This window comes from Aptenodytes patagonicus, chromosome 6 (genome assembly GCF_965638725.1).
Source record: "Aptenodytes patagonicus chromosome 6, bAptPat1.pri.cur, whole genome shotgun sequence".
Lineage (NCBI taxonomy): Eukaryota > Metazoa > Chordata > Aves > Sphenisciformes > Spheniscidae > Aptenodytes > Aptenodytes patagonicus.
Genome location: NC_134954.1, coordinates 6,015,387 through 6,030,658, shown reverse-complemented (window position 1 = coordinate 6,030,658; position 15,272 = coordinate 6,015,387). Strand labels below are relative to the sequence as shown.

The following is a 15,272-nucleotide window of genomic DNA, read 5'->3' as shown; positions in this document are numbered from 1 at the left end:
TCTGGAAGCGGAAATCAGGTCTAGAAGTATTATAGCTTCGTTGTGTTACTACATGACATGAACTGAAGGTTTGGTGCAGGCACACCCCATACCGCTGCTTTGCTCCTGAAGGACTGATATTATCTGGTTTTCTTCCATTTGTATATATCCCAGTTTCCCATTTTCCAAATAATGAATAACTGACTGTACTGTACGCCAGGAATGGGGCAGAGAAATGACATCACCTTATTCTGGGGCCCTTTTTTGGTTTCCTAAATGGAATGGTAGGAAATGCCCTTAGTGCTGGGGCTATATACTGTGCAGGGAAGCTGTAGGCACTTAGCATCTTTGAGAACTCCACTGCTTTGCAAAATGTTAAGTTGGCTGCTGACCCCAAAAGCTTTTGGTGTGGGAAAGTGTTGAGAGAGAAAAAGAGAACAGATGGAAACTGATAGACATCCCACTGCTGTCTCATTTCCTTGGGAAACCAGGCTAAAAATAAGTTGAAAACTTGGGGGCTGATGCTTCGTTGCCTGCCGAGGGGTTTGGGCACTCACTTACATTCTCTCTCAACCAAGAAATGTTTAGGTGGACTCAAAGACCTATACTTTTGTGAATTGGAACTTTAATGTAGGGAGCTATTACTGTATTTCTGCTGTAAAATGGTAATCTGTTGTTTCAGCCATAGGTGAATATATGTTGGAATACATATATTCACTGTGTGGAATACGGAGAAATACATTTGAGCCAGTTGCAATAGGCAAAAGTGTTTGTGCGTGTAATAGCATTGAGTGCACACCAAGAGCTAGTTACCATTTGTAGTTCAGTCTTATGCCTTCCACTAGCATAACGTGCGATAGCATAATGTTTTGAGTTGGTGGCCTCTTAGCTTCAGTCTTCCTTGTTTTGGCAGTCCACTATGGACCAGCTTGCTGACCTCAGTCTGCCGTGCACAGAAGGAAGGTTCAGAAATGGGGCTTGCGAAGGAAGCAAATCAGTTTGTGTAGTCTAGGAAATCTACAGTCAATTAATGTTTGAGTAGTGGTAATCTGAATGGCGTGATATGATCTTGCTGAAAGCACCTGGACACAATGGTGACACCTGGCATCTTTTATTTTGACTTTATTCCTCATTTTTCATTCTTAGCTCTCTTGATGTGAGAGAAACAGGAGCGTACGTACTTTGTGCTCCTAGGCGTAAGTAGGTGAAGCTTCCGGGGTGGAATGAGCTGTAGTGTATTTTACCACACATACTGCCAATGAAATCATGCAGGCATTTCTCAGACTATCAAACGTGTGTGCACAAAGCTTGAAAATGCCTCCTCTGCCATCTAAATGACTACTCACATCATATTGTGATTTATTAGGCTTTAAAATTGTTTCTGTAATACTATTGTAAATAGCTCAACCCTGAATTCTTCAACTTAAAATGCTCTGATGTCATTATGTTTTAACTAGCTTTAGAAAACCAGCAAGGTTAAACTGAACAAAACTACCTTTTGATATAAACAGCGGAAATGTTTTTCTCCAGACCTTAGATGAAGGGAGCTGTAAACATGCTTCTGAAATTATTCTCCTACCTAGAAGTTAAGAATAGAACTTAAAACTCACTCTAGTTCAGTTGCTGTTATGGGAATTGGAGAAGGAATTAATTGAAGTGCTATGACCTGAGTTAAGCAGAGTCATATTTAGATGATCAGACAAGCTGCTTCTAGCCTTAAAACCTACAGATCTCGGAAAGTTGTATGCAACTTCTATAGAGTGAAAATAAATAGCCGTGTTTTCATTCTTCTAGTCTTTGGAAATTAGATGAGATAATTAGAAATGACAGGAAAATGTGTGGCATTCCAGTGAGAATAATGATTTTTTTTCAGTGGTTTGCCTAAGGGCTTTTGATACCGAAATAGTAACAAGATTGAAAGTACAAAGAAGTTTGATTTAATATTCCTTTAGTGAACTGTCCTGAAGAATATGTAACAATCGGCTTCAGACAAGCAAATGTGAACCCAAAGACATTTTCTAAATACCACATTCTTCCAAGCATTCACGTATAATTGCATGACTGCCAGTGACAATCGCATTCAGTTGGTAAAGGAAATAATTCTGGCTGCATCTTTGAACAGGTGGGTAAAAATGGGATGTGTATTAAGGGCAGAATAAATTGGCTTGCTTTGAAGAGGTCAGCAGATTACAATAATCTTCACTAGCCAAAACAGATCATTAGACATTTGGAACTATACTCAATACTTTTTTTTAATCTGATCTTTTAGAATATTTAGCTAACTTGCAGAGGCTATATTCAAGCTGATGACATCTGTATTGGACATGAGATTTTCCTGCTTTGAAGTTATGGTTCAGGGATCATTGTTTCTAGCATAAACAAGTAATTGTTCCAAGGATGCAGCATTTTAAAAAGTGAAATTGAAAAATGAAGAACAAAGGATGGAAATTTTCCACATGATTTTCTGTGGCATTTGTAGAATTAGTCATGCTTGGCACTTTCATATGCAGAATGTAAGTAATGTTTAGCAGCTGTTCTGGAAAGAGAATTTACTTGAAGTTCAGAGTGCTTCATGAAACTTTGGTTTATTACTGCTCATTATAAATATTATCTTGTACTAATTCTTTTCTACTTGACTAAATATTGTGCTATCTCCAGGCTATAATGCAAGAAGCTAGACTGCATCTTTGAAGTACCTTTGAGGTTTAGGCTGTAAATGGATTCTAGGATATTAGAAAAAACATTCTATGTCATATACTTCCCGCATCCATTTACAGCCATTCTTTTTAACATTAAGGATATTTAGATTTAAAAAAGCATCCATTTTTACTTAAATTCTCTCTCTATTAATGTCTAAAGAAAAGTATAATCCTGCAATGGTTCTGTGTCTGTAACTTTCCATACTGATACTACAGTCTTAGACCCTTAGGAGTCTACCTACGTTAAGGATAGTGAAGTCAAATTTAAGTTTGACAATTTATCAAGGACCTTTGGGGTTTTTTTATGCATATATTCTGCATACAGTGTATACACTATACCAGACCCAGGCCTTTTATGTCACTGCACATTTATTCTGCCACAAGCTCCCAGAACGGAGCACCTAACTGATGCCACACACGGAAGGGCTGTAACCCAGGAGTCTAATCGCCGTGGTGGAACAATGCAGTTCGAGCACAAGTGAAGGATAGGAGCAGGCTATATGTATTTTGACATGAACTCTGACTTAATTGTGTACGTCATGGGCTGTGTATGTGCCTCATTTTATCTTTCCTGCTGTCCTTTATTTTATTTTCCAGGTGTATCTGTTAGAAATATGGGTGATAGGGATGTCGTTATGCTCCAGTGTGCTTTAATAGCTTCCAACCAACTATTTTTTTAATTCCATGCAATTACAGGTGCTAGCCAGAGATTCATGAATTTTCGTCTTCCCTGTCAAATGTTCCCATTTTCATGTTTTGTTCGTCTGTACCTGGTATGTCACCTTATAGAGTGATCAGATCGGACGCTTAATAATACTTGTATTGTAAATATACAAAGAGATGCTGTCAAGCTGTGTATGTCTGTTCTTGCAAACTTCATAAAAAATGCAGCCAAAGGGATTGTCCATCTGTTACCAGCGTATTGCAGTTTATGATCTGTATGCTTTTTGGCTCTGAAGTAACTTTGAGAAATTCATTTAAACATTTTTCTCCACTGAATTTGATTTTAATATTCCTTGTCATTAAAAAACTTAAGGAAATATTTTTTTTACCTTATCAAAAAGGTAGCAGGCAAAAGCATTTGATTATTAGAGACCTGAAAAATGATAGCAGATTAGAGCTCTGGAGGTAGAGCTGTTTCACCAGCCTGCCTGCCTTTTGTTGATCAATATAATGAGTGGTTGTTTCCAAACTATATTCTAATTTGTATTTACATGCATTAAATTTAGATAGGCGTGTATGAAATATGAGCAATGATGTTCTTAGTTCACAGTTTCTTTCAATTTAGTTGTATTTATTTGTCTAGCAGTAGAGCGTTAATATGTATTAGTGTATTTTCTTATGTAGTAAGAATAATTTTTTTTTTTTTAAGGTTTTTTGAATGATTCAGTTACTAAATGCATTGTGGCTCTACGCTTGACTGTGATAGTGAAAGTCAGTACCTGCATGCCTGTGGGAAGCCATTCAGATAACTTCCAGTGTTCGGGGAAAGGAAAATGTATCACCAAACCAGATGAGGTAAGGTGAACTTATCAAGACCTTCCTGTAGTGTGGAAATTCCATGTTAATATAAACGCAGTGTAAATTGTACTTGGTCCTCTGAGCGTGTGCCTACCTTGCTGCTGTGTAATAGGCTTCAAAAGCTCACAGATGTTACTAAATAATAGTGTATTTATTTGCTATTCCTAAAAATCAAGCACTTAAAAGCAAGAAAATGACTGATACAAGATGCAAAGGTTCATACCCTACCCCGGCAGTAAAAACAATTACTCAAATTAAGTATAAGGTAATGCGTACTGCATCTCACTGTCATTATACAAGGCTATTTCTCTGCGCGATGAGAAGCACGTGGTGGGCACGTGGGATCCCCAGTCTACAGACCAGCATGTTCCAGCTTGTTACAGTCTTCAACGTTCTTTTGGGTTTAGGTCTGATTTAATCTAGTACTTATCTCTCCACATCTCAATAATTGCTTGCTCAGAAATCACTGATCAGGGCAATGGAATTGTCTGAGCGTAATTATGAGAAGAAAGAGGATGGAGTAATTTGGTAACGTTTGGAAGTTTTCCTGTACGGCTTCCTCCTGTGCGTAATACTACACTGAGAGATTACAAGGGCGCCAGCAATTCCACTGGCCACTGTGAATTTTTTGTGCGATCTAGTAACGTGAGAAAGTAAGAACCAAATGTGTTAAATTTGCAGTCTGTATACTGCTTTTACAGAAATAGACTGGCCTTCTGTGAATGAGATCCTGTACTCTGTTACCTTCCATACGTGTTGATTTTATTTCATGGATTAAAAGTCATTTACAGCACAAATATGCGCAATTAATCTTTGGTTTTATTAATATTCATTTGGAAGATAAAAGCAATAGTAACTGTTGAGTAAATATTAACAGCTGTGAGCCTGCTGTGAGCTCAGAAAATTTGGCATATTTAGGGAATTCACTGTTAGTTCATCTGCTACCATTTTCCGATTTAAATTCTCAATAAGCATGTTTGATAGAAAAATGACGTTTTGAATTGTAACAACAATAATTAAATTGCTACAGTAATCTATATATGCATTGCAGTGCTAACATCTGGAAGAATTAAGCATCTACTTTATTTCTCAAAAATGAAATTTTAAAATGCTTGAGGTAATGTGTGAACACAATTATTGCAAGACGCTTTTAGAAGCAACTGCTACTCTACCATACCAGCTGGCTGGTATCCAAATAAATTATTCATTCAGATACAGTGTCCTATTTTGTAGTCCAGTTTAGTTTCTCTGCTTTACTATATTTAACATTTTTACTTTATAAATTCAGCATCCTGAATTTTTACTTTATAAATTCAACATCTTGAATTTCATTTATGTAAATAATATGTTCAAATTTACTATATATAACAGCGTATCAAAATGTCTTCTTTTTCCATTTTTTGTCAAGTTGAGAGTTAAAGCCTTTGATAAATAGTCTTATTTTCTATTTTTTCATGTTGTTTGTCCATTTTTATGACTCTAATTTCTTTCTCTTATTGCATGTCCTATGTCACAAAATAAAAATAAATTCCTGTATCTATGCGGAAGCATTAATGCTTTTCTGTATTAAGGAAAAAGCATATATGGCCTTTAATAATTACCATGTTTTATAAATCTTTGAGACGTGGCAAGTAAAATAAAATAATCTTTAAAAAGAAAGACAAATTGGGTTCATGGCAAGAAAGAGGAGCTATTATGTCACTCAAAAAAAGAGAAATCAGTACCTGTGTGTCCCCACCTGTAATCTTGACACTGAAAGTTTTATATGTTAAAACTAGAAGGGTTAGTGATAAATGACCCCCTCTCATACCCACGTAGTGTGTTGCTTTCCCTGGAAAATGAATAGAAAAATTTAGGATTGTTCATATCTTTCCACCTATTCTTTCTTTGAACCTAAAAGTAATAACAGGAAAATTTATTAGGGTAGTGTTTTTGATGTAACATGCACCAGGCTGTAGTTGACTGACATCCCTGTGGCTGAAGCTGTGGGACATAGAAATCATGTTGAAGTCCATTTCTGAAGAGGCGTCTATCAATCCGTGGTAGTCAGAGAACTAGAATTAGCAGGATTCTCGATATCTCTTTTCTTCCAATAAAATTTTAACTTCAGAAATGTAATTGCTTTTATTTTCACTGTCACGAAGCGCTCCTGCATTTTCTAGAACTTGAACAAATGAGAAATGTCCCCAGTAATCCTCTCAAGTGCCGTCAAACCTATGCCAGGTAGCCTGCTGGGCTGGGGTAACTCGCTAAAACCTCAGGTACAGTGTTTCCAAATGTAGATGATTTATGTCCAGCTTCCTACTCCAGGGAGAATAAACATGTCATGATGTCTGTTTGTCCATAGCATTTTTTTAAAATTGTCAGTTTTCCTTACGCTTTAGCCTATTAGTTGCATTGTACCACTTCAGCCAGGAACCTGATTCAGGCCCAGCATCAGCAACATAGGTAAAAATAGAAGGTGCATATTTCATTAAGCAGGGTTGTTTTGCTATTGTTTAACTCATCTTAGGTGAGATAAGCCCTAAAAGGTCTTGGTGATTTCCCTAATGATGGAGCAAATGACTACCAAAATTACGTGCTTGACACGTACCAACCGTTGTGTCCGTTTCCCACAGGATGCATCTTCTGTGCTTCTTTTTGCAGAACTGAAACTTTAATTTTCTTTAGGTTTACAACATGCCCTTTGTGATTTGCTGTTTGTTTTTGTCTGTAAGTCATTCTGTGTTGCACAATCTAGTCTTGCAGGATGCAAAGCAACTTCTTAGAAGAAAGCTTCTTCACGGTACTAGGCCTTTTATGCAGAGAGCTCTGCTGGCTGTAGTCATTGCTTCCAGTGCCAAGAAGATTAATGATTGTCTTTGCGTTTTGATGTACTTCATAGTTTTATTCTAAATCCAGTTTAATGTAAAAGAATGTAGTAGCACATCTGCTTAATGGGAAAGTTAAATGTAATTAACAATCTGCAGTGTATAAGTGCAGTGGCATACTATTATCTATGGAGTGCATAAAACCGAAAACAAATGAATTCTGGTCTAACCTGGAAGTCTCGGCCAGCTTTTACTCATTCCTTACTGATACATAACTTAGCTTCTACTCAGCTAGATGCTTTTTATAGAGCGTGGATATGACATGGAAAGCTTTTAATGGCAGAGTTTCTTTTTCACTTATTGTTGCTTTTGAAAGGAACACAAAATTCACCACTTTGAACAAAGTTCTGTGAAGTGAGGTGATGCTGAGTCAAAGTGATGCCTTCTCCTTCCTTTGTATGAGCTTTGTAGCCCTGCTTTGCTGCCATGCTGGCCTTGCCGTTCTTCCGCGATGGAAGCGGGAATGTGTCAGGAGGATAATACTGGTCTTGGCATTATCACAATGTAAATACCACTTTCACATTTATATACTCAGTTTTACACTAGAATAAGTTGTCCACAAACCAGTTAGCTGTGCATGGAAGAGAAAAATCTTGGTATTAACCCAAAGAGAGAGATTTGTTTGGTGTGAATTTCTGATTCCGCGTAGGATTTTAAAGTGAACTTTGGCCATCCGTTGGGTTTGAGAGCCACAATTTTGCTTACATACGGGGATAAAATGATTTCCTTCACAGATTGCACTGTTCCGCAACTTTGGCTCCCCCATGTAAAATATGGAAGAGCTGACTGTGTAAATATGAAATTTTATTGCTAGAATTGGAACCCTTGAGATTTACACAAAAATAACTGGCCTCTGCCTGCACCGAGAAATAACGTATTGAACTGAATAGCAATGATTTCCATGTCTTCTACATGGGCTAGAAGCTTTGAGGTAGATCCACTTGATTATATTTGTAGAAAGGCTAATTATGAAAAAGCCTCGTGTATACCTAAAGGCATGCTTTTCTGCATATGGACTTAGTTTCCTAAGTAAAATATACTCCTAAATACAAAAGATGCAATTATCATACACCAATGTTTTGCTCAAATATTATAGCAACTCACTGTGAGTTGTAATAAATACTGAAAGTCTTTCTCAGCAAGAGAAAGAGTAGATACTCGTTTTGTTCTGGTCATCTTAACAGCTTCTTTATTATAGTTAAAAAAAAAAAAGCAAAAAGGCAACCTTTTATGGTCTCTCTAGTCTGAAATTTAGAATCTGATGAGCACGTTATTACTCTGCTTACTTAAAATAGGAAAAAAAGTACTATATTCCAACTCTATTTATAATATGATACTTACAGACAGTTGGATTGGGTAATAGCAAATTATTTTAAAGAATTTATTTTATCGCTATCCAAATTGATATATGATAGATTTGCACTTCCATAATCAAGTAAAATACACAGACGAACTGCCTATTGATAGTAGATTGTTTTGGAATTCCTAGATAGTGACTTTAACACTAGCATTATGGCAGCGTGTAGTTTCTTCTTCACTTAGCTTTCCCCAAATATGCTAGTACATGTCATCTATTGAGGAAAAAAATTAATAGTATCGTTTGGGAAAAGTGAAGATGACATGCCTAATAAAAATGATGACACCTAATCTTCTCTATAGAATGACTTGTCTGCATCTCAGAACTGTTATCTGTCATTAGACATTTCAGTTTGAAGTGTTACAATGCTTTTCTGCTTTCAAAACCCATTTTGTTAACTACACGTTATGGTAAATTGATCCCTGTATCATACTCCTAGAGAGATATCAATATTATCTGAGCTTTTCTTGGCTTCCTATTTCGTTAGTATTGTTGAGGCAACGGCTGATTGTTGCACTGTTTAAATACATTAATACTTACATTATAATAATCAGCTTCCATTGCTTCAAAATGAGGTTTTAGCGCGGGCGGAGCCACGCTGCTTGTGTCTGCGTGGGCAGTACAGACGTTCCCTTCCTCTCCGATGACTGGTTCAGGTAGCGATGAACTTTGCATCTTACTCTCAGATCTAGCACAAAACAGCCGTGAACCTGAGCCTACCTAACAAACGTGGTACCTCTCTGTTCTGGCAGAGTTAACTTTGATGGGATGGTGTACTTCTTGGCTTTCTTGCTTAGGGATGTCTTTAGCATCAGATAGACGCAGATAAGCCTGTTCTCATTTTCAGTGCATACGCAAGGACCAGAAACACATTTAAATGAGATCGAGACTCTGATCTCTTCAAACAGGGTACAGAATCTAGGTACAGTGCCTATATCTTTCCCCGTGCTCTATTCAAGTCTATTTTAAGAAAAAAAAGCAATTTTTTTTCATAGTATGGTATCTCACTTTGTTCATCTAGAACAGGTGAGTTATTGCGCCAGGCAGCAACCTTGATTTTGTATTAAGTCTAAACTCAACACTCCATTCCAGGAATGATGAAAACCACTTTAAGTCAATAACGTAATTTAGTATCAGTAAGAATCAGAACGGCTGTGAAGGATGCTGCAGGCAACATGTTTATGTGCACTCTTTACCTGCGTCCCGATCCTATATATGCGTGACCCAGATGGTATGAGACGTTGAGGACAACACTAACTTTGAACCACTGATCACTGTTGTCTTTAGGGACCAAAGCGATCCCTGTGCTGACGTGTTTTCCACCAATGCTGTGTGGAAATACTTACTGTGTATTTAGTTAATTGTTTAGTTCTTAAATAAAGGTGATTATTTGTTTCACTCTGTTAGCCGCTTCACTGTGTAGCTCATGTGAGTTATCTTCAAAGTAAGCTACTGTGCTACCTGATTACAATAATTTTTGACTGTGTTTTGCTTCCTGTCTTTCCTTTCTGTTGAACTCTACAGCCTTGTAGTTCAACAACCTGTCATTGCTGATGGGCGAGATATTCAGAGCTGTTTTGTGAAGAGGCTTGGGCAAATATCAGAATGTGTATAGACCGTACACTTAGCAGGGACTTCTGGCACTCCAGATAAATAACATACTGTTGTGGTTTAACCTCAGCCGGCAACTGAGCACCATGCAGCTGCTCGCTCACTCTCCGCCCCCCCCCCCCCCCCCCCCCCCCCCCCCGGTGGGATGGGGGAGAGAATTGGAAGAGCACAAGTGAGAAAAACTTGTGGGCTGAGATAAAAACAGTTTAATAATTGAAATAAAATAATAATAATAATAATAATATGATAATAATAATATGATAATAATAATATGATAATAATAATACACAAAGCAAGTGATGCACAATGCAATTGCTCACCACCCGCCGACCGATGCCCAGCCAGTCCCCGAGCAGCGGCCCCCCCGGCCAGCTTCCCCCAGTTTATGTACTGAGCATGACGTCCCATGGTATGGAATGTCCCTTTGGCCAGTTTGGCTGTGCCCCCTCCCAGCTTCTTGTGCACCTCCAGCCTTCTCAGTCGGTAGAGCATGGAAAGCTGAAAAGTCCTTGACTAGTGTAAGCACTGCTCAGCAACAACTAAAACATCGGTGCGTTATCAACTTTGTTCTCATCCTAAATCCAAAACACAGCCCTGTACCAGCTACTGGGAAGGAAATTAACTCTATCCCTGCCGAAACCAGGACATACCCATCATTTTGAGTTTTGGAGATGTATAGTACTAATCCTTGTTTAAACTCTACCAGTGTAATATTTTTAAGGAAGAAGGAAATCTGGGTTTTACTGGGTAAAGTTTTTTATTTGTATGAAGATGATTATTTTCCTTTCTACTTAGGCCACAGCTGTTTATTCATATGAAGCAAACACAAGTGAAAAAGAGAAGATAAAATACTAACCCCATCTCTTTGTTTCCAGTTCCATGCACATTCTGTACTTTGCATTACAATGTTTGTGCACGGGACAGCTGCATTCCAGCCCTCATCATCCGGCTTTGAAATGTATGAGAGTGAGTGATGTTGCCATCTAGTGTTTAATGAACAAAGAAAGTAGGATATTTAATCTAAATGTATACTACAGATGAGAGAGCTTTCCTTGCTTCCATTCTTTGAGACTTCCTTGGCAATGTTAGTGGCCTAAACATTTTTTTAAATCTAACCTTAATTATTTTATTACTAACAAAAATGTGCCAAGTCATACCTACTGTAGGTATTTAAGATCTTTAACAGGTGTAGCGTTCTTGATCTTTTATTAAGCAGCAAGGTTTGGAGAAAGTAACAAATACATGCAGAAGGAGACCTATTTTAACAGAATTGAAGGGGTGTGTCACTACTGAAGCACCACTGAAGTGAGCCTCTGGGACCCCGGCCCTGCCCCTCACACGAAGGGTGCATCTTTGTAGTAGGATTTTGTTGCGGTAAATCTGCACGTGACTTATTCTGACGATTATTCCAGTCTGTAAATGTAATTTCTGGAATGGAAGAACAAAATTTATAGTGATTGAGACGTTATGGATCTGATCCCAGCCTCCTCATCTAGATGAAATTCCCTGACATCGTTAAAAATTTTAGCTGAAGAATTGGTGCAGGTTTAGTATTTCAAAGAGTAACTTTATGCAGTTGATGTATTTATGGCAGCTGCTGCTGTTATGAACAGGAAAACAGCAAAAACCTCTTTGTTCAGTGTTCAATGCAAACATGATCTTTGCAAATCCATTGTGAAGTGCATGTCCTGTTTGTTTTCAGGCAACTTTTTTCTGCGACTGTGAGGATGAGTATCGGGGTTCCCTGTGTGAAGAATTTGATGCGTGTCAGAGCCAGCCCTGTCAGAACAACGCGACCTGCACCGACGTAGCACAGAAACACGAGGGGAACAATTTCACCTGCAGCTGTCGGGCTGGTAGGTTTTGTATTACGCTTCGAGTAATGCATTTTTGTTTTAACATTCGGTGCATAACTTTTGCAGAGCAGTGAACTGCGCAACCTCAGATGCTAGGAAAGGAGGAAAATACAAAAACAACCTAAGGGCAGTTTTTAAAAGGCTCTGGAAGATTCTTCACTTGTGAACAACGCCGTTGAAAGCACACGTCCGAACCATAACCTAATGAGTGAATTATTCATAACTAATAGAACTTTACGTACTAAGAAAAGATGACCAAAATTTAGTTTACATCAGCTTTTTCTTAATCCGTTTTTTTCTTTTTAATATAGATTTTAAGTATGCATTATAACGAACCTTTCAATAAACATGCTTTCCTTGTAAGTAGGGAACTCTTTTCTTTAGTTCCCCTAATCAAATGGAAGAAAATTCTCTCCACACTATGCGGTTGTTGGATTGTTCCTCAGAATCAACTTAAATTTTGAAAACTTTTTAAAAATGCACAAACTAATCTGAGTAATTTGTGGGTTTGATTAATGAACAAGTGTCTGAGTTCTCTGAAGTTATTTTAAGAACATTTGCTTTCAAAATTTGATCAAATGAATATAGATGTCTTAATTGAAATAAAAATTAAACTAATTACAATGGTCATATGCCGGAGGGTAAATTAAACATACACGCTGATGGAAGAACCTTACCAAATGGCTGTTATAGAACACTCTGCTATCTGAACCTTACATTTTAAAGACAAAGTCAATTGTCATAATAGAACGGTTACTTCAATGTGTATTTTCTGAAATGATTTAAAAATAAAAGTTGGCTAAGATTAAGATCAGTAGGAGGTAATTTATTTTGCTTTCTACAAACATTTTACTGCACGTTTTCATTTCTGTAATGTATTGGCCGATAAATTATGAGATCATTTACTGGTCAGTTGATATTAGAGGTAGAGAGAAAGGGGACTTATCTGAAGGAAAAAAAGAAAAGAAAAAGGAAGATGCATCCAGAATAGGCCCTAAGATCTGAAGAATATAAAAGCTATATCGTAAAAAGCAGATGGAGAAATGAATGATTTGGTCAGGTTTCTAGTGGTTGTGTCTAAATGGTTACTGAATGGCTTTAATGCTGGGTGGGTATTTGTGTGCCTTAAATGTATTTAAAAGGCACAGGTAGCAATACTTCCTTTATTCTGCCCCAAAGCGGGGTCATGGAGTGGGTGTTCTTATATTCCCTTAAAGATGGGAATATTCTTATTCTTTGCCCTACGCGTGTCAGCACAGACTAGAGAAACTTCTGGCTGCTCTAGATTACGTGGAAGTACCAGCCTGAAAAGTGACTGAGCCAGAAGCAGGTGGATGCAAGTGATGCTTTGATGTGGCTGCCATGTACTACCCTCTGCACTGTTTCGTGAACGTCGCGGTTCAGAAAATCAGCAATGGCAAATTATTACGGCCCCTTCATTCTCTCCCAAGGCCAAGACGTTTCTTTTTAATTATACTTTTTCTGCCTCTAGGACTTCTTCTTTTTCTCTCTTTGCTGAAAGTCACTATAGCAAATGTGCAGCAAGAAAGGGATTTATGTTTGGATTTTTAGATAATGACCTGGTTTTATACTGCTCTGAAAGTACGATGTAATGTTATTATCCATGTGTACTCTATTCTATTTCATAAATCTGCCAAAGGATCTACTGTCACTTTAACAAGATATGTAAATACAGTGGAATAATGATTTAAATTTGAGAAGAGAAAGATCAGAGTGGAACAAACTTCAAATGTTTGAACGATCCCTACCGTTACTGTCGTGTTGAATATGGTTGATTCAGAATTCTTTTGGATTTTGACAAGTAGTTTCTAATTAGAAAAGAAAAAATGTATTTGTTATGTTTGTCATTTTTTTACTTTTATCGACTTAGGTATCTTGGAAAATGTTCTACATCAAGTTCTATTAGGCTAAATTTCTTTTTTCAAATTCCCTACCTCAGAAGAAAGACAGGAATGATTCTAAAAAAATTCCTGCCGAATTTCATGAAAACAGAATTTTTATCAGCATATAATTTGAAGAAAAAATATTTTTCACATACTTCAGAATTCTTGGGTTTAGTTGTGTGAAAAAGCTTTAGGGGGAATATTTATGATAATTCTGATGTGCTTATTGTAAAGCCTAAGAGTGTTTCCGCTAGGAAAACTTAGTATTTTGAAGCTGTACAGCTAAGTTTTGCAGAGTAACATAAATATTCTTCCTACTTACGTACAAGACTCCAAAGGTGAGCATTACTGCCGTTGTTACACTCGGATCAAGTCTGTGGTATTTCCTCCTTCTACTGTGGAGTTACAAATTATAGTGCCTTGATAAAGCAAACGTTCTTTTATTTGCGTAATAATATAGAATCCTAAGGGTTTTTTTGGTTTCTATGATCCCAGATATCTGCATCAAGTGCTTACTTATTTTTTTTTTTTAAATTTGGCCTCTCCATTTTCTTTAAAAGCTCCCTATGAGTTAAACAAGTAGTCGCTATTAGGGACAGGCATTTCAATTGCCTGCTTCAGAAAGTGTTAACACGATTGTAGAAAAATTGATACCATGAGATGCCAGGAAACAATGACTAAGATAATGACAATTTCTTGAACAAAATGTATTTCTCTTACATATTTTGGAAATATAACATATTTCCATTGATGTCTTTATTGTCTTTTAACTTTGGATTTTATCCTCTCCCTTTAAAAACTATTTCTCTAAAATACAATTTATGCCTTGTTATTTTCATAATTGTTTCTTCTCCTTGTCTCTAGAACAATTGTTAGCTCCTATTGGAGGGGGGGAAAAAAAAAAGGTCAAAATTCTAAATATTTCCTTCTACAAAACTCCTCCTGCTTCTCATGGTATAAAACAAAGCTTACAATAGATGGAATGAAGTTATTTGGTTTCCGTATGTGAAGGCTTCCCTTCTGAATGACAGCGTGATCAAGTCCCTCTGTAAATCCTCAGTAAGCCAAATATAGTTAACTTCATTTATTACATTCTGGAACTTGCAAGGTGTACTTTATGGCCTCAACACTCATGTTTAGGTTTAGCTTTTAAGTTTTTTATAATAATTTTCCTTATTTTTTTTAATAGCAAATGTCTAATGTTCAGATGGCTTAATCATTGTTAACTTAAGTGGCTTCTGTTTCTACGCATAATTTTTTTTCCCCAAAAATTTGTGCCCACACATCAAAAAATAGTCAGGAAAACTAGCTGTTTTCATATAATTATGAATTTCTAAAAAATATTCATCGCATATGGAAAAATATTAAAGAAAATGGTAAAGAAGAGTTTAATTATCGTAAATGTCTCCATATGCAAGTTTCAGAAACATTTGTACGTGAACAGGATCATGTTTCCCAAATCTTGATAGAAGGAA

General features: G+C 37.0%; 1 protein-coding gene across 1 annotated transcript in view; it reads left to right on the top strand.

Moving 5' to 3' along the window:
• The window catches only part of DNER (delta/notch like EGF repeat containing), a 139,932-nt gene that overhangs the window by 80,731 nt on the left and 43,929 nt on the right, over positions 1 to 15,272 (top strand). Inside the window, exons 5-6 of the mRNA XM_076340939.1 lie at positions 4,051 to 4,196; positions 11,740 to 11,893. Of these exons, the coding sequence (XP_076197054.1) occupies positions 4,051 to 4,196; positions 11,740 to 11,893 (300 nt within the window). The remainder of the gene's footprint in view (positions 1 to 4,050; positions 4,197 to 11,739; positions 11,894 to 15,272) is intronic.